This window comes from Spodoptera frugiperda, chromosome 24 (genome assembly GCF_023101765.2).
Source record: "Spodoptera frugiperda isolate SF20-4 chromosome 24, AGI-APGP_CSIRO_Sfru_2.0, whole genome shotgun sequence".
NCBI classification, from domain to species: domain Eukaryota; kingdom Metazoa; phylum Arthropoda; class Insecta; order Lepidoptera; family Noctuidae; genus Spodoptera; species Spodoptera frugiperda.
In genome coordinates this window covers 1,967,222-1,987,419 of record NC_064235.1, presented here as the reverse complement: position 1 = coordinate 1,987,419, position 20,198 = coordinate 1,967,222, and the positions used below count along the sequence as shown (strand labels likewise).

Here is a 20,198-nt window from a genome sequence, read left to right as displayed (position 1 = left end):
AACAACCCGCTTTTTTAATTTATATTCTTTACAAATTGGTTTTATTGTCCCATAGTTTTGACGTCGTATTGTCGTTACATTGTTCCTACATATATAGACAATAGGTAAATGATCAAATAATGTATCAGAGATATTGTAAAAAACATTTTTTGAAAAGAGTAACGATGGAGTTTCTTGCTCGTTCTTCTCCATTCGAAGCAACACTTTGGAACGAGCGCCTAGCTTCACTGACAGACAGACTGACGGACAATTCAATTTGACGTTTCAAAAGTGCCTAATTTAGGATTAATTGAAATAAATGCTTTGACTTTGACTTTGTAAAGCAAACTCATACTAAGCCCTCAGAGTGGTCGAATTACTTATTTAGGAACCCTCTTTTTCATCTAGTGACTTCTCCCGTCTTGGGCGAGGCGAGAGGGAGTGTCAGAGTCTTACTGACTAAAAACCACCCCGTTCCTACTCCTGCTTTTCTAGCCGATGCGCTGGTAAACCGGCTAGGTAGTGCAAAGCTGCAAAGTACATAGCTTGTTCATCCTGGGAATCGAACCCAACACTTGTATAGTAATCACTCTTGCGATCACAAGATCAACGAGAAGGCATTCAAAATAAAAGACATAAAATAGATTGTATTATTAACAAATATATTTTATTTAAACATAACAAACTTTGGTTCTAAAGAATAAGAAAAGTTTCAAAAATATTAATTAACTAACTAACTACAGTTGTATGAGTTTCTATACAAGACAAACTAAAATCCATTGCGTGCGATGCGTAGGACGATGCGGATGCGAACGCTTTCTTTTATTTAATAAACAATAGTAACATCAAAATAGAAAAATCTATTAAATAGCAATTAGTTTTGGTTTGGAAACATAAATAACATCTTAACATAGTAATTTAGTGTACTTAGATGTACTTTTATTTTTAAATGCGAATATCCTTGAACGGCTTCTCTCGCTAGGGTAAGGCGAGAGAGAGTATCAGGCTCTTACTTACTAAAAACCACTCCGTTCAGTCCTACTCCTGCTTTTCGAGCCGGAGCCCGTAAACTTGCTAAGTAGTTCGCAGCTCCGGAACTTAGATGTACTAGTTACTGCATTTACTAAATAATTTTAAACTTAAAATACTATCTCACTAATAAAATTTATTCTTTCTAGGAACAAAGTAATATATTGATTTTCTACTTAATAATAATGTTTACAGGCTTATGTAACTGTTTGACGAGGAACTCGACGAGTTTCAAGCCACGTTGGAAGTCATGAGAGACATTGCGCTATATTCGTCGCGAGGCGTCGTGTGTTATGTGAGTAAGCCGGTAAACATATTATTAACTACGTTCTGCCCGCGGCTTCGTTCGCGTTTCTGTGGGATAAAAAGTAGCCTATATGTTATTCCAGACCATAATCTACCCCTGTTCTTTAGCAATTGTATTCGATACAAAATAGTTAACTAAGGAATAGTTTAAGTACCTAATCATTAAATATCTCTGAGTACGGCAGTTAAATTCTCTTTTAAACATAAACCCATCATCACTGATCATCACAGCGATAATAACTATGCATATGATTAACTAAAAACCTTTTTTCAGGAAAATTTTTCTCACAACACGCACACATGTATCCTCTTTTCTCCAAATGACAATGTTTATGCCTGAACAAATCTTCATATTCATTAGTTTTATACCCACAAACATAACATATAAACCTAGAGTCACCTGTATGTGTCAACATATGTACAACTTTAGCTTTATTGGAACGGAACCCAATACCGCAGTATAAACACTGATATTTCTTCACACCGGTATGTCTACTTAAATGATAATTGTAAGCTCTCCTATTCTTAGACACCTTACCACATTCTACACATGGATAAGGAAAATCTGAGTCTATAGTCTTTACTTCACATTCTCCGTTCATCGGTTGCTGAAAATGTGTCAAGACATGTGTTTCAAACGAGTCTCGTTGCAAGAAAGCATCACATTCTAAACATTTGAAAATTAAATCGTTATTATGTGTATATGTATGTAGTAAATAATCACAGTAACTAGAGAATTCTATTCCACATTGCTTACAAGGGAAAATTTTTATATCATGTTTGTTACGATGTGTGATTAACCGTGAATTAGTTTTAAAATTCTTTGAACATAATGAGCAGGTGAACGTTTGTGTGCGTCGATGGTATCGTAGATGGCTCTTCAGACCCTGTAGTGTGACGAATTGCTGCATACATATGGGACATTTTAAAACATGGTCCTCGCTTTGGTCTGCTCGTTCTACTGCCAGTGAAAACGGATCCTCTGTTGATCTGGAAAAGGAGGTACTGTATGTTATTATTTTTATCTTTTACCAGAATGAATTGGGTAGTTTAAACGGTGCTCCGGCTCGAAAAGCAAGAAGAGATGACTGTCTCTTCTTGCTTTTCGAGCTGGAGCCTAAGATAAGATAAGATTCTTTTGTTTAGGGCAAAAATCATCCAATGATTTCTCCTGCCTTAGGTGAGGCGAGGACGAGTCGAGGAGGCGAGTCTGACACTCACTCTCGCCTCGCCTAAGGCAGGAGAAGACATTAGCTGATTTTCCCGCCTCAAAGAGAAAACTTTATTGTCTAGTACTAAAAATACAGGAGATAAACATGGGTCAATTTTTCCAATTGCCTAAATTATGACTAGATATGTTATCAGTTAATAAATATTAAACAATCATATCAATGAGTATTAAATAATTTGAAATTCAAAACAAGAAATACAAATTGAAAAACTTACGCTGGCCCAGGGTTCCTAAATTTATATTTCCTAAATATCTGATTTTCATCTCCGTACACATCATATTCAGCAGATGCACTGCTGTTGCTCACGTCTGCTCCAAGCCGTTCCAGTTCGGTCGGTCGCTTCCTTGTTTTTGATGCCTTACTATCATTAGAGCTTAAACTATCACCGATTATATTTTCCACTACATCTATCTTCTGTCCAATAAGTATTTGAGATCCATTACGGTCATCACCGTTGTCTTCACTATCAGAGATTCCATTAACTTTATGTCTTATATCAAAAATATTACGGTTTAAATTAGATCGCTTTGGTTTGTTTTGTCCTAAGATCAGGACGTTTACGTTGTTATATTCTAAATCTGAGTCTTCGTCACTAATTTCTATGTTATCGTTTATTATGACATCATCGTCTGAAGTTTCTATTTCTATAACAATGGGATCGCTTTTTATATCCTCTTCGAAATGTAATCTGCTTGCCATTTCTTATTGTATTCGGTTATTTTCTTTCTGAAATAAAACAAAAATAATGCTAAATATTTTGTATTGTGTACATTAAACATAAAATTAAATAAATAAATTACCTTATAAGAAGAAATCCTGATTAATTATTTTATGAATATAAATCAGTTGATCTAGAAGTCATTGCGAGGGTCCATTTAATTAGCAATGGACTGGTTTAAGCAGGAAATTATTCTTTTAGGAACTCTATAAAGAACTTACTTATCTAATAACGAGTTTCGGCTGTGCGTTGTCTGTTAACCACTTAATCATGGTAACTGGGAATCTTACATTTATTTATTTATTTATTTATTGATCGTTTAACAGAAGATGTAATTATGACCAAATAAATTTGCTGTATTAGCAAGATTACTGAATGGTAGCATTAACTTCTGTTACAAAATGTGGTACCGCGGTTAAATTACTACAATATTACACACAAAAACAATATTAAACTTGTATACTTACAGTTATTTTTTCAATCTGATTTCTAGTCGTAAAATTATGTTCACATTCAGCGAATATTTATAAAGATTTTAATAAATTATAGCAACAGTAACTTACAACGAATATGCTACTTTAGCCTAGAAGATATTAGGTACACGTGTTTCTTCAGTCATCAAATTACATTTTCTTTTGATTTATAATGAAAACAAACTGCTAACATCGCAGAAAAATATTATTTTGATTTCGACTTATTGACACAGCTAGTGTTGTTCAGCTGTACTATCTATGTCGTGTTTTAGTAACTTACTAAAACTGATTAAATACATTATATCGATTTAAATCGTTTACGAATTACCAAATTGTTTTTATGGAGGGGATCTCGGTTAAATGACGATCTTGTATTTAGGGATCATCCAGTGAATTCTTCCGCCTAGGGCTTGGAGAGAGGGAGTGTAGACTTTGCGCGTTTGAGGTCACCGTCATAGCCGAACACAACTCTGAGGACACGGCAGTGCTCAGTCTTTAAGCTTTCCGCCTTTGCCCTTTGATTTGAAAAACCTCGAATAAATCACGATCTTGTATTTAGGGTAATAGTTAACTTAAGACACTCCGTGTTGAAATCGAGTGGTAGGATAATCATTAACCATACACCATTTGTGTTATAAGTCCCATGTAATAAGTGGTGAGCCTATTACGTACGTACGTAAGGAGTCTGGGAATGTGCCCGGTATATGACCGGGCACAATTCCAGACTCCGTGCTACTACTGAGAAATTTTCGAAAAACCGAAAAAAGCCCAGTAGTACTTTGCCCGACCCGGGAATCGAACCCGAGACTCCTTGCCCGGCAGTCGCACTTGCAAGGTGAGTGGTGAGTGGTTACTCACCCAATGAGGGAGTCTATTCCATTTGTCAGTCAGTTTATTTCAGGATTGGGAGAAAAACAACAAATAACTGTTTTGGAAACTTTTTATTTTAATTAAATACAATTTAAAAAGTAATTATAATACCATAATATATTACGTGAGTTGACATAAAAAGGCACCTTTTTTTTGAACTTTTTAAATATTATGCAAATATTGTAAACAAATATGTAATATAGGATGACTGGTAATTAGTGAACGATATTTAAACACGGGATTGTACTCATGGTTACAAACAACTTTTCCAATGAAACTTTTTTGAGTACAATCACGTGTTTAAATATCGTTCACTAATTACCAGTCACCCTAATTAGAATACAAAACTAAATATTTTTGAACATTTCAGTTTTTTCACTTTTTTTTAAGTATGGTATCTATAAATCATTAATTTTATTATCATATAAGATATGATAAAATAACCCATTCACAATATTTGTTTTAAACATTCTAATTATAAATTACCACACTTTTTCTATAATTTTCGAGCAAAATTGCAATAACCCTTATAAAATTAACATCATAAAATAACAATATCACATTACATTAAAAATCTACATCACTACACTTTATTTCGGAGCATTTTAAATGCTATTAAAAATATCAGTCTTATAACTTGGAATAAATAAATACATTTTTTATATTTTTGAATTAGATTTTCTTAAATAAATACTTTCAAATATATTATGTCAATTTACAACAATGAATTATAATAAACTATAACTTATACTTACAGTATATAAAACATAAAATATTATTATAAACTACTTAAGGGCTAAATAAACTTCGGACTTGTCATACGCCTTCCAAAGGTCTTTGACCCTATAAATATATCTTTCAAGGGTAAAGAAAAATAACAAATGTATAATAAATTAAAATGTCACATTAATATTGTACATGTCAAGGCGCAAATCTAATCTCTATGATTTTTTATCAATAATATTTTTAACTATCTAAAAATATAAATCATTGACACATTATATTATTTACAATAGATCTACAACTAATACTACACTCTAATAAAATAAATGATTAACTTATACATATAAATAAATCTAATACTAAATACACATAGACCTCACAAATTAAATACTCGAACATAGTTTATAATTTGTTTGTCTTGAGCCAACATATTCGCCAGATCACACGGCATGGGATCCGAGAGAAATATTTTTAGCTATCTAAAAATCTAAATCATTGACACATTATTCAACAAAAGACCTACAACTAATACTAAACTATAGAAAAATAAATTAATTACTTAAACTAAAAAATAAAACTAATACTAAATACACATAGACATCACTAATTAAATACTTGAACATGCTCTATTTGTGCCTTATTCGCCAGATCACACGGCATGGGATCCGTACGGAAGAAATCATAAATTTTATCAATAATATTTTTAGCTATCTAAATCATTGACATATCATTAATTTACAATAAACCTACAACTAATACTACAGTCTAAAAAAAAGAAATATTTAACTTATATACATAAATAAAACTAAAAAAATAAAACTAATACTAAATACACTATAATAGGTTTAAATAAAACTCTTTTTTGGTCGGTTAAAATACTCGAACAAAACTCAGTTTGTCTTGAGCCAACATATTCGCCAGATCACACGGCATGGGATCCGTACGGAAGAAATCATAAATTTTATCAATAATATTTTTAGCTATCTAAATAATAGACACTTAAATTAACAAAAGACCTACAACTACATTCTAAAAAAATAATTAAATACTTAAAAACATAAATTAAAAAAGTAAAAAATAAAACTAATACTATATACTCTACACAGAGACGAGTGGAAGGAGGGTAGGGAGGCCTTTGCCCTGCAGTGGGACGACCATGGCTGAAAATTAAAAAAAAAATAATATATACTCTACACATCACTAATTATTCAATACACTCTGTCCTGATACCCAGTGTCCTGAGTAGGCTTAAACCTCTTCGCTTGAGCCTGACGCATATGTCCCTCATTCGGTCGCTTCCGGTGATAATACTCAAACATACTTTGCTTGTGTTGAGCCAACATGTTCGCCAGATCACACGGCATGGGATCTGTCCAGAAGAAGTCATGATTCAGAGCTGCCTCCGTACCACATCTCTTCGATGGATCCAGTTGAAGCATTTTGTCTAGCAGATCACATGCGTACGGGTCTCGGACGTAGGGCTTCAAGCGCTCCTTGACTTTTCTTTTCTGCCCTTTAGGGAGTTCCATCTTGGAGTATAGGGACAGGTTCTCCACTCCAGGCCATACGTCAGGAGTGATGGAGCCACAGAGCTGGGAGATCAGGGTCAGCTGTTGCTGCTCCGTAGCTCCTTGCATGATAGGGGTTGGGATCCACATTTCTGCCATGATGCATCCTACTCCCCACATATCGATCGGAGGGCCGTAGTTGCGTTCACCTGTTGAAGAGTTGATGATATTTTGTAAACTACTAGTTTACAATACCAACTACATACTGCAATTACTATTAAATTAAGTTTGTGTTCATAGGCCACGGTAACCACTTACCATCAGGTAGGCAGTGTGCTTTCTTGCCACCATAGTGGTTTAAAAAAGATTATATTAAATTACTATTTTTGAAAAGGCCAATGTAGGGTAGAATTTTTTTTTTCGTAATAATGCACGGTTCATTTCTTAAAATTGTTATTTCCAAATGAGCTACACTTATCATAATAAAGACATAATAAAAAAAAATACTTTTGATTATACATCTTACGAGTCCACTACCTCAAGTTGTGGACAAGCTATGAAAAACAACCTTCATAGACAACACAAGTACTTAGGAAGTCTAATTGTGTGGTCTGGGTGTAGAAGAAGATACCAGAGAATGTAATTGCATCACAGAAACAGACATGCGGTAACCAGTTTGAAAACAATCTTGACAAATAAGATACAGGCACATATCAGTTGTATCTACTGCCTGTCTGAATAAGATATGATTATAATAAAAATAAGGAAACATTGAATTAAATAACATTACTTGAGTCATTTTTATGCGAAATCATGTTACACAATGTGTTGATATTTCCAACAAGAGACATGTTTGAACCTGTCAATATTATGACTCATTCTAGGCTTACCATTCATATTTAAATCAATAATACCAAATCAAATTAATTTACTGACCAATTTAATTGACTAATTTGTGACTACACACACTATAAATTAGAAAAGAGGGTACCCTAAAAATCAAATACAAAATATTTCATCTTAGTACGAAAAATAGATAGCAAGTTTAGTATATTGGTGAAACTTATTTATTTGAAAACTGTTTATAATAATCAAAGAATTAATAGAAGCTTGCAATGAGATAATAAGTGAGATTTTTAATAAGATTACAAGAACTTTTAATGACTACCTTCAACTTACTTAGTGCAAAAAGTAGGTTACATAAAAACTTTTTTGTCGAGAACTCACCCAAAAGTAACTCCGGAGGCCTGTACCACAGCGTGACCACTCTATTTGTGTATCTGTTGGCTTTGCCAGTCTGTGGCGCGCTATACGCCCTCGATAGACCGAAGTCAGTCAGCTTCAAAGTACCATTCTTTGTGATCAACACGTTTGAAGGCTTCATGTCCCGATGCAGTATTTTATTGCAATGTATGTAGTATAATGCATTTAGTAACTGTTGCATCACCTTCTTGATCTCTCCCAGAGTAAATTTCACCTTCGGATTAGCTAGTAAACCAGCCAAATCGTGTTCACAAAACTCAAAAACTAAATAGAAGGTCGATCTGTATTTGTTCTCGATTCCAGGCTTCGTGCGGCAAACTTCGATCAAATTGACCACATTGTCGTGGTTAAGACATTGTAGAATCTTAATTTCACGCAGCGCAGTAATCGGGAACCCTTCTTTCTCGTTCTCCATAAGAACTTTCTTCATCGCAACGAAGTTGTTGGTGCTCGCTCGAGCTTTGAATACTTCTCCGAAGGTTCCTTGACCGATTTTTGTGAGTTTCTCATATTTAGAGGATAGGTCGCAGTGGGTAAATTGATAATCTTCGATGTAGCGACATGCTTCTACCTTCATTATTTTGTTTTTCACTTTAAAATCGTTGCAATATGATACACAACACAACACTGTTTCACAACTTGTTGACGTATGTCAATGACAATATTATGACATATTGACAGTATGTATGACTCGTTGGTACGTCAAATTTCAGTGCTGTCAAGTCTTGAAAACTATTTGTCCCTACATTCTTTCAAGATCCTATAAGGGAGGTAGGGGAGGGATGGGCACTTTTTCACAATTTAATGCATAAAAAGTCAGATTTTGTAGATAATCTACATTTATTGCCACTTCCTATTGCTCCATACTTTTGGCTAGATATCTTATAAAGAACTTTCTTATAATAATAATCAGTCTCCTAATTAGGAGGCAATTGAAAAATTAAGTCAAAAGTGCCCAAGGCTCCCTATGGTAGGGAGCATTGGGCACACCCTGAGGGAGGCTTGGGCATGGCCTGTTAAACACGTGATAACATCTATAATAGACTCCAAAAATAAACGCAATAACAACAAAAAATATATCACGACTTATCTTAAATTAGTTATAACCCATAAAGGCTTATATTTTTATTTATCAGCTGTTGTTTTTATTTTTGATCCTTTTGATACCTCTTCTATGGCTCGTAATATCAAATTTTTGGGAATTTCTCGTCGCAAACCTTTCTTTTTGAATTAAATCGGCATCTTTCTGTAATTAAAAATAGTTCAAATAGTTTAATTAAAGCAGGTAATTATAATTTTCAAAAGACCTCCTGTACGCAATATAAAGAAGAGAGCATTGGACATGCCCAAACCTCCCTCACATCCGAATGCCCATTGCTCCCTCTGTACACATTTTCAACACAATTTACCGGCATTTTTTTTTTTTTGTATAAGTATTGAAACGTGAATTTTAGTTTAATTTATTAGTTAGTAAATATACAATAGATATATATTAAAAAATACACATACCTTTCGTTACTTTTCTCTGTATTACGATCCGAATCCACATCAAAATATTTACTTTTACGAGCGCATAATCTTTAAATGTGTTTGTGTTTGACAACTGATGGAAATAACAGATAGTCTATGGATAACCAGTTTTGCCAGACGGTAAAGTAAACTACCAAATTAAGAAAAACGAAAAGCCTATGACAGGATCAGAATAAAAGGGGGGTGCCCATGTCTCCCGACTGCCCATCCCTCCCCTACCTCCCCTACGTCCCCTACTGATCTGAAGCTGCGAATTACCTAGCGGGTTTACCGGGGCTCTAGCTGGAAAAGTTGGAGTAGACACGGGGTGGTTTTTAGTCATTAAGAGTCCGACTCTCTCCCTTTAGCCTCGCCCAAGGCGAGAGAAGACATTGGATGATTTTCCCCCTCAAAAACAACTTAACAATTTGTTTGGTAATTTTATCGACAAAAGTATTTCAACTAGAAAGATTTGTTTATTTTTCTGTTAATAAGGCTCCGAAACAACTAGAATGATGAGAATAAATCTTTCACTGTTGGAAAACTCGTTATTTTGAGGGCTCTCGAGGAATCGAGACGATTAACTGTATAGCTTCACAACTTACTTTTTACTTTTCAATAGATTTTTATCTGTCAAGTCGTTTCCCCTAAATTTGGGTAAAGACCTTACGCTGGGTATCCGTATAAAGTGCTGTCATGGTTAGTCTTAGGGATAGATTTATTTAAAATACTATTTCATCGTTAGTAGAGTATTTGCAAGATTCGATAACCTCCTTACTTTCTAAACAGTTTCAATTCCCGGATCGGGCAAAGTATGTACATATTATTACGGATTTTTTGGTCTCAGCAAGCATGAATGGTTTGTTTCCTTTTACATGACGTTCACACACTGACACTTACCGATTTTTTGTCCTTTTTCTTTTATTTTAAAACGTTGCTTGCACTAGAATTTTCTTCTGTATCCTGGGTGCGTTTACAATATACAACATACAAACTTTCTTATTTCACATACACATGATACCCAGGCCCGGAACAACAATTTGTGGATCACACAAAGTTGTTCCGTGCGGGCATCGAACCCGCTAGACGTTGCGTGGCAGCCGTTTACCTAGTCACTGCGCCAGCCATGCAAACCAGGTGGACCCTGGTTTGCACGATTAGCGCCTTTTAAAAAAAAAAGAGAAGATAATACTTTACTAGCGACTCGCCCCAGCTTCGCATGGGTGCATGTATTATGCATACTTGAATCACTCTATCTGTTAAAAAAAACCGCATCAAAATCCGTTGCGTAGTTTTAAACATTTAAGCATACAAAGCGACATAGGGACAGAGATAACGAATTTGTTTTATACTGTACTGCCGAGAAAACTTCAGGAGGTAATAAAACAATTTAATTTTATAAAAAAATGTTTATATTTATACTGAAAATCCCTTAAACAATATTAAAGGCAGTGTTTATATTGATAACAAGTACCTAGGTATTTATATAACATTACAATCTTACAATACATATTACATAGGTGTAAATGTATGAGTGAGTTAGTAGTTACTCCGCGTCATTTTTTTCTTCTTTTTTAACCTCTATTATAATATTTACAAGCTTAGGAACTATAACTTATAGTCAATTAAGTATACAATGTATTCTGATGCTGATTTAATAATGACTAAATTAACTAAAAATCACGGTTGACTCAAATTAATTAATGGAGAAAAGCTCTACTAGTTTCAAGTCACAGAGGGACTTTTCTCTAGAGTCGCGTAGGCTGCGCGATGTCGCCGCGTCTGCGCACGCTGCTCATGATGAAGAGTCCCTCTGTGACTCGAAACTAGTAGAGCTTTTCTCCATTAATTTATCTGAGTAAACCGTGATTTTTAGTTGATTGAATACGTTTCTTTTTTAATTTGAACACGGATTTTTTCTATTTACTATTTTTTTAATTTTTTTATTTCAGGATATAGATTAATTAACTATTAGGAGAAATGTTCGAAAACAAGTATTTTAAACTGCAATGAAAGGAATAATACCATACATAGGTACCAAGTTTAGGATCCGTGTCTCACAAAGGAGCATGTTTGCATCTAATTTTGTATCATATTATCGTGTGAAATAATCCTTTAAGTGGAGAGAAACTAAATAAATTTCATATTTATTAGGTACAAAAACATATTTAAATCAAAATTAACTAAGTAATTTAATTATTTCACAACATATCAACATCATTCATTATCTAAACTATATTTTTTTATTTTGCTATCTACAATGCATACTGCATATACATACAACAATAGTACATATATTATATACACATGGTTACATAATATCAAGCTATGTATAACCAGTAGAAACTGACATACTGACTGACACTGATTAAAGGTAAGCGTCTACAGGCCCGCATCGCACGCATCGTACGCATTCCGTATGACGTCATCAGTACGCATCGCATGTAGGCTTCAAGCTTCCTTGTGCGAACTGCTAGGGAGTGGAATTCTTTGCCGGAGTCTGTGTTTCCTGATGGGTATAACCTGGGTGTCTTCAAGGCCCGAGTGAATAGATTGCTTATGGGCAGACGTGCTCCATCGTAGGCCGCATCATCACTTACCATCAGGCGAGATAGTGGCCAAACGTCGACCCATCAAATGTAAAAAAATTGCCGATGATGCGGTTCGTAACGATGCGGATCAGTGGACGCAGTTGTATGAGTTTCTATACAAGACAAACTAAAGTCCGTTGCGTGCAATGCGTACGATGCGGGCCTGTGGACGCGTACCTTTAGTAAGTTCTACCATTTGTGTTATGAGTTGTAATGATTCTGCATAATTCTCACATATGCACATTTAATTTATTATGCTTCTGTGGACGAGTACTACTTGTAGTCTCATTTAAGTCATATGAGTGATTTCTTTTACTTTACTTAGGCCACGGACTAATGAATACAATTATATGATAACAATGCTACAAAATTCGACTCACCGCTTTATAAATTCAGTCTCAGATTCATTTAATAATAGTCTAATACTAGGTCTTTAGCTGTGAAACTAAGATTTAGCACGATAGCTATTACATGACAAAATAATTTATGATTTGGTGTAGCAAAATCACATAGCTAAGAAGAAGGTTAAGAATTGAAAAAGAGTAACCTATGGAGTTTCTTGCTTGTTCTTCTCCATAGGAATCTACACTTTGGAACGAGCAAATAGAGCAACTAGAGGACTGTCCGACAGACATTTTGTTTTATCTATACTAATACTATAAAGCTAATATTATAAAGCTGAAGAGTTTGTTTGTTTATTTGGTTGAACGGGCTAATGTCCGAAACTACTGGTCTGATTTGAATAATTATTTTTGTGTTGGGTAGTGCATTTATCGGGGAAAGCTATAGGCTATAAAACATCACGCTATGACCAATAGGAGCCGAGCAGAGCGGGTGAAACCGCGCAGAAATAGCTAGTATTGTATATTTGCTTTGACATTCAAAAGTGAAATAATCAATTTTGACTTTAATTTTGAATATCAAGAAGACTAAATTCATTAAATTCACTAAAAACAGATAAAGACCTAATAATAAGACTGTCACATAACTTTCACACTTCAGAACACACGGTCTTGGTACCCAGAGTCCTGGACAGGCTGCGTTGGCTTCGCCTGAGCCCCAGCTACATGGTGGTGGTGACGGAGGTGGCCAGGCCTGCGCGGTGGAGCCAGGTACTCAAACATGCTCTGCGTGTGCTGAGCTAACATGTTAGCGAGGTCACACGGCATGGGGTCAGTCCAGAAGAAGTCATGGTTTAAGGCTGTATCTGCATCGTATCTGGAAGTGAATGATGCATTTAGTTACTAAGGTGTTGTTGTAAATTTTGGTAGTAAAAATTACTTTGAGTGTGGAAGACTGAATGATTTATGTGAAACCACGGTTTCGCAGATAACCGGTGTGAAACAACACTTGCGTTGTGTTTCGTTGTGTGAGTGAGGTTACCGGAGACCCAATTACTCCCCTTCCCAGTCTTTCCAATCCCCGATTTCACAACAAGCCTAAAATTTCTAACCCCCAAAAGGCCGGTAACGCACTTGTAACGCCTCTGGTGTTTCAGGAGTCCATGGGCGGCGGCGATTGCTTACCATCAATGTGACTTTTTCCGAGTATGTGTACTTTCCAAGGTAACTTAGACACCACCGATAAATGGTGAAGGAAAACATTGTAAAGAAACCTGAGCTTATAATTTCTATTTATAAGTTTGAAATCGCCAACCCGCATCAAGCAAGTGTGGTGATTAATGCTCAAAACTTCTCCAAAGCCACTTATAGGGTGTTAATGTGATCATGATGTGTCAATACCTCAAGAAACAGACCGAAAAACTACTATTCTTAGCTATGTATAACAAATTATGTAAAAATAATCTCACCTCTTCGCAGGATCCAACTGCAAAAGTTTATCCAGCAGATCACAGCCGTAAGGATCCTTAACATAAGGCTTCAACCGTTCCTTAACCTTCCGCTTCTGACCTTTAGGAAGCTCCATCTTATTGTACAGGTCTAGATTCTCAACTCCTGGCCACACATCAGGGGTGCAGGAGCCGCAGAGTTGAGAGATGAGGATCAGCTGCTGCTGTTCAGTCGGGCCTTGCATGATTGGGGACCGAGTCCACATTTCTGCCATGATACAACCTGCGCCCCACATGTCCACTGGCGGACCGTAGTTTCGATCACCTGGTGAAGAGAAGTTAATGATAAATGATATTTATTTTGCAAATAGTAGTATTAGTAATTTAGCTGGTATTGTACCGCGCCAATGGTGCGAATCAGACATTGTCCTTCTTTACAAAAAAGGCAACCCACTAGACATTGAGAATTACAGGCCAATAAGCCTTCTTCCCAGCACATACAAACTATTTGCTTCAGTGATACTGTCAAGAATCTCAGAAAAGATTGACAGCAAACAGCCAATCGAACAGGCAGGTTTCCGCTCAGGATATTCTACAATCGACCATATACATTCTCTAGAACAAGTTATTGAAAAATTTAAAGAGTATAACCAACCCCTATATCTTGGCTTCATCGATTACTCTAAAGCCTTCGATAGCATATCACATTCTTCCATATGGAAAGCACTACGCTCTTGCAATGTGGAGGAAAAATATATAACCATATTAAGAAATATATATACAAACAGCTCAAGCATAATAAAACTAGCAAGTAAGGGAGATAAGATATCTATAGAAAGAGGAGTCAGGCAAGGAGACCCTCTGTCTCCAAAATTGTTCATTGCAGTCCTGGAGGATATATTCCAAAACATCAGCTGGAGTAAACAAGGTATATGGATAACTGATAAACATTTAAGTCACCTCAGGTTCGCAGATGATATTGTTATCTTTGCAAAGTCAGCCTTAGAGCTACAACAGATGATTCAAAACCTAAGTAAAGAAAGCAATAAGGTCGGACTACAACTAAATACAAGCAAAACCAAAGTGATGACAAATGGCCCTAAAAAGACAATATGGATAGACAGCAATAACCAAATTGACTATGTCGAAGCATAATATACCTCGGCAAACAGATATCATTCAGCCAGTACAACAAAGAAAAAGAGGTGGAGTGAAGATTAAACTGCTCCTGGAAAAGTTTTTGGTCACAAAAAGAAATTATGAAAGGCAATTACAATATGGCTCTAAAAAAGATTGTAATGGATACACGCATTCCGCCTAGCTTAGTATATGGATGCCAAACATGGACCTTCACTAACAACATCAAAAATAAAATTACAACAACACAACGCGCTATGGAGAGAAATATGCTAAAATTTAAAAAACTTGATAAAATAAGAAGTGAAGTAATTAGAAAAAAGACACAAGTGACAGACGCGCGTCAACACGCCTTAAAGTTGAAATGGCAGTGGGCAGGCCACATTACCAGATACAAAGACAAAAGGTGGACTTCAAAAACAACATTATGGACAGGACCATTAGGGAAGAGAAATGTTGGAAGACCTAAGAAAAGATGGGTAGATGACATCATTGAAGTGGCAGGAAAAAGCTGGTGGCGACTCGGACTAGACAAGGAACAGTGGAAGAAAATGGAGGAGGCTTATACCCAAAAGGGATCCATTTAATTTAATATAGGACAAGATTACTAACTAAACTTAAATGTACTAATTAATGGAATTAAAAGCTTTATAAATAAATAAAAGTAGTAGTAATAGTTACAATGTAACTAATACAAAATAACTAGATGAGGTCGGCATTTCCTATCGGACTATTCTGAGAAGAAATGCCGAAACAAACTCAGAGGTCATAGTCTCTTTTAAAGTCCAGACAAAATCAATTAGAGATGTCGGAGAACCGTGCAAGTTGATTCTGTAGTGGTCTTTTGAGGAAAGAACCACAACAGCATGAGTGGACCTGTTAAGTAAGTAACATGATCATAGGGCCCATAGTTGGAACATATTACTGTATAAATTTATACTCAATACTCAATACTTTATTGCATTATAGAACACACTAGCTACTTCCGCGCGGTTTCACCCGCTCTGCTCGGCTCTTATTGGTCATAGCGTGACTTTTTATAGCCTATAGCTTTCCTCGATAAATGCACTATCCAACACAAAAAGAATTATTCAATTCGGACTAGTAGTTCCGGAGATTAGCGCGTTCAAACAAACAAACACTTCAGCTATATAATATTAGTATAGACACTATGGATGCATTAAAGTGATTTGATTTGATTTGATCATAGAGATATTAAAAATATGCCTTTTATCCCGGAAGGATTAGGTAGAGGTGCACTTAACGGCATGTAATGCTGGTATATAATATACACTCACTTTTTTACCATTTATGTTATAAGTACCATGTAATAGGGGTGAGCCTCTTGTTAAATATATGTAACAAAATAATATATGTATGTAGACCTATCAATTGTTAAACTCCTTATATGTGATAAGTAAACTCCTTGTATATTGTTTATTATAAAACGTCAGTTGATTGCAAACCATTTATAGCGTTTTATTAGGTTATGGGCCCAGATACGAAATAAAATTATATTTTCACGAACTTTTAACTTCGGTATGTTTACTAAGTAATTAGTCGACATTTTAAACTGACCAGCTATGTTAGCCAGCTATTTGAAACGGCACAGAAACTGAAAGGAACTGGTTTTGAAATTAACGACCAATGGATGGGATCGCTCATGTTAGTTGGATTACTGGAGAAGTTCGTGAGGCATCCGTGGTTCCAGGACGCTATGAAGATAAAAGTGTTGGATACGAGTTTTGCAGTTAAGTCGGAAGGTGCATTCATCGCTGAAAGAAGCATCATATAATATGGCAGCGGTTACAGAATTCAACAATCACAGTATCAATGACAGTACGGCGGTAGCAGCGGAAACGGAAACCGAAAATTCGTTGACGAGGACTGTCAGTGGTGGTGTTGGTAGCGCTACTACCAGTAGCCATAGTGATACAACAACAATTCCGGCGCAAGTACTCATATGGTTTCCAACAAGAATTTTTTGTCAGAATGTTTGTTATCAACTCAAGATTAAGGAGATTGATAAATGCTCAGGAGACTCTTACAGATTAAACAATGTTTTGTAACATGTGTCTAACCTCACCAGGAATTTACTATCAGTGAGTAGAATATGAATTTATTCAACATGGTTGTTTGATTTATAACTCACAGAATGATTGTATTGGCGAGCTAAAGATTGTGTGAAGAGTGAGCAAGTGTTGACGACAGCTGCAGTAAAAGTATTGAATAATACTTGGCATAGACGTTTCGGTGTGAGTTTTGATGAGAAGTGCGGCTCTAACAAAGCCAGTTGCACAGTTTGTTGCGAAAGGAAACAAACTAGGTTACCATTCCCTCAAAGTGTAAGCAAATGTCACTAGGTAAAGCCAGATATTACCTATTGTTTATAGATGACTTTAGCAGGATGTACACAGCCTATTTTCTGAGATGGAAAATTATTTGAGGAAATGTGGTATAGTTCATCAGAAAGAAACAGTTATACACCAGAGCAATATGGAGTAAGTGAAAGGTACAACAGATTGAGTTGAGAAAACTCGTTGTTTCCTATTCGATGCTCAGTTTGAGAAATGTCTATGGGCAGAGCCTGTAAACACAGTCAACAGCAGGTATTAAAGAGAATACAACTCTTTATGAATTATGGACGGGCAGAAAGCCAAAGTTGCAAATATTTGGCAGTCCAGTTATGGTCCACGTAAAAAAGAAAAATAAAAAATGAGATAAAAAAGCGAAGAAGAAGTTCCTAGTTGGATATTGTGAAAATATCAAGGGCTATCTTTTGTGAAGGTGAAGTACATTATAGAGTCGGGCTTGCGACTAAGGGATTTACCCAGTTAATGAGACTTTTTCACCAGTTTTACCAGAGTTTTGTTAAATAATATTATGTTTTTTAAAACAGATTATAATATTGTTTTAGAGAGAATTTAGATTATTTTGTTAGGTCAGGGTGTTAAATATATGTAACAAAATAATATATGTATGTAGACCTATCAATTGTTAAACTCCTTATATGTGATAAGTAAACTCCTTGTATATTGTTTATTATAAAACGTCAGTTGATTGCAAACCATTTATAGCGTTTTATTACCTATTGCCATATACTGGGCACAGTTCCAGACTCCATGCTACTAATAAGAAATTTTCAGGGAACAAGAGACACTGACTGCCACACTCAGAGTCATTTAATGCTTACTTAAAGTATTCTTTAGTAACGATTTTGTATGGAAAACAATTGCTAAGGACTGGGTTAAATAACCATTAAATGACTCTGAGTGCAATGCAGGCTTCTAATTAGCCTATCTGGAAGTCATTGGGGAGGCCTATGTACAGCAGTGGACGGATATAATCCCATACTATTCCTTGATATAATGCCATAATATACCATGAGATAATCCCATAAAATAAAATGATATAATCCCACAATATCCCATGAAATAAATCCATGATATCCCATGAAATAAATCCATAATATCCCATGACATAAACCCATAAAATACCATGATATAATCCCAAGTTTTGAGTGAGGGAAAAGAGGGTGCAGCTGTGTTTGCGCACACACTTGTGCACTAAATATCTCTTACATAGAAGGTTATTGTAGTTAGACTGGTCTCCATGATTAAAATCAATCAGGAGATTAATTTGTAATAATGATAACAAGAAACTTCATTATTCAATAACATTAGTATGAGTTTGCACTGATTGTTTATTGTTAGAGGGCTTATTATGAGCTTATTTTACATATAACGAGATCACATCTAGCACTCTGATTGGTTGGTTTATTCGAGCCGGCCAATCAGAGCACTGAACACACTCTCATTTCGATTACTTTAAACGTAAAGCAAACTCATACTAAGGGTACGCTTTTAATATCAAGTAAAAAATACATACCCAAAAGTAGTTCAGGAGGTCTGTACCACAGAGTGACCACTCTGTTTGTGTATTTATTGACTTGTCCGGACTTCGCCAGGCTGAATGCTCTAGCTAGACCGAAGTCAGCCAGTTTTAGGATGCCATTCTTGGTGATCAATACATTGGCTGCCTTCATGTCTCTGTGCAAGATCTTATTACTATGTATGTAGTATAAACCATTCAGTAACTGCTGCATAACCTTCTTAATCTCACCCAAACTGAATTTCACGTTCACATTGGACAGTAAACCAGCTAAATCGTGCTCACAGAAGTCGAAAACTAAGTAAAATGTTGATCGGTATTTATTATGCAATGTCGCCTTCGTACGGCATATTTCTATCAAGTTTACTACGTTCTCGTGTTTTAGAAGCTGAAGGATCTTGATTTCTCGCAATGCTGTGATAGGAAAACCTTCTTTTTCATTGTCCATGAGCACTTTTTTCATAGCGACGAATTTTTTGTTGCTGTTCCTCGCGCGAGCTTTGAACACTTCTCCGAACGTTCCTTGACCGATTTTCGCGACTTTTTCGTACTTTGAAGACTCGTCACAGAAGGGAAAGTCGAAATCTTCGATGTATTTCTCCTTTTCTCTCATATTTAGGATTGTAGAGCTAGTGCTCATCACGGGTTGCGTAGGCTCCCGCGGAGCGCTAACGCCTTGCATTTTGGACGCAATCTTGCCGCCTTTTTATTGCACTTTAACAAAAATAATAATGTCCGATGCTATTTTTGATAATGAACGTATTTTCTAAACAAATTCAAGCTAAATCTCCACGCACTCTCATCACCAAATGACTCCTTTTTGCAACTGTCAGAAACAGAAATGAAACGGGACCTGTCACTGTCAACGACAATTTTGACATAGAGACGAATAGGGATGTTTTCTCTGTCCCTTTCTTTATACGAAAAGAACTGATTTTAGTGTTATTCGTTATTAGATCTATTACCATTAAAATAAGCTTAATTTGCTGTAGAATTACATTCAAATGTAATAAAACTGTAATATTATTGTCCTAAATAAAGTAAATAGGGACGAATATTTAAAAAATATCAATTATTGTAATTGGCTAAATCGATTATTTTAAATCGACTAATAAAATTATGTTTGATTAGTAAGATATTCTCTACGTTCCGTTCCACGCATCATACCGCCAAGATGATC

The 20,198-nt window shown here is 35.6% G+C and overlaps 3 protein-coding genes across 3 annotated transcripts; all 3 read right to left on the bottom strand.

Annotated features, from left to right (window-relative positions):
- Positions 1–1,476: 1,476 nt before the first annotated feature.
- On the bottom strand, positions 1,477–3,278 carry LOC118278667 (zinc finger protein OZF-like). The gene is made up of 2 exons (XM_050703672.1): positions 2,761–3,278; positions 1,477–2,304 (listed from the first exon to the last, which is right to left on the bottom strand). The coding sequence occupies exons 1-2, from the start codon at positions 3,243–3,245 to the stop codon at positions 1,530–1,532; spliced, it is 1,260 nt and encodes a 419-aa protein (XP_050559629.1). The 5' UTR covers positions 3,246–3,278; the 3' UTR covers positions 1,477–1,529.
- A 2,842-nt stretch (positions 3,279–6,120) lies between these two features.
- LOC118278885 (cyclin-dependent kinase 9) lies at positions 6,121–8,773 on the bottom strand. The gene is made up of 2 exons (XM_035598290.2): positions 8,066–8,773; positions 6,121–7,047 (listed from the first exon to the last, which is right to left on the bottom strand). The coding sequence occupies exons 1-2, from the start codon at positions 8,676–8,678 to the stop codon at positions 6,539–6,541; spliced, it is 1,122 nt and encodes a 373-aa protein (XP_035454183.2). The 5' UTR covers positions 8,679–8,773; the 3' UTR covers positions 6,121–6,538.
- Positions 8,774–10,999: 2,226 nt separating this feature from the next.
- LOC118278811 (cyclin-dependent kinase 9) lies at positions 11,000–19,865 on the bottom strand. Its single transcript, XM_035598175.2, has 3 exons — positions 19,016–19,865; positions 14,012–14,315; positions 11,000–13,419 (listed from the first exon to the last, which is right to left on the bottom strand). Exons 1-3 carry the CDS (start codon positions 19,698–19,700, stop codon positions 13,200–13,202), a joined length of 1,209 nt encoding a protein of 402 aa, XP_035454068.1. The 5' UTR covers positions 19,701–19,865; the 3' UTR covers positions 11,000–13,199.
- Positions 19,866–20,198: the final 333 nt, after the last annotated feature.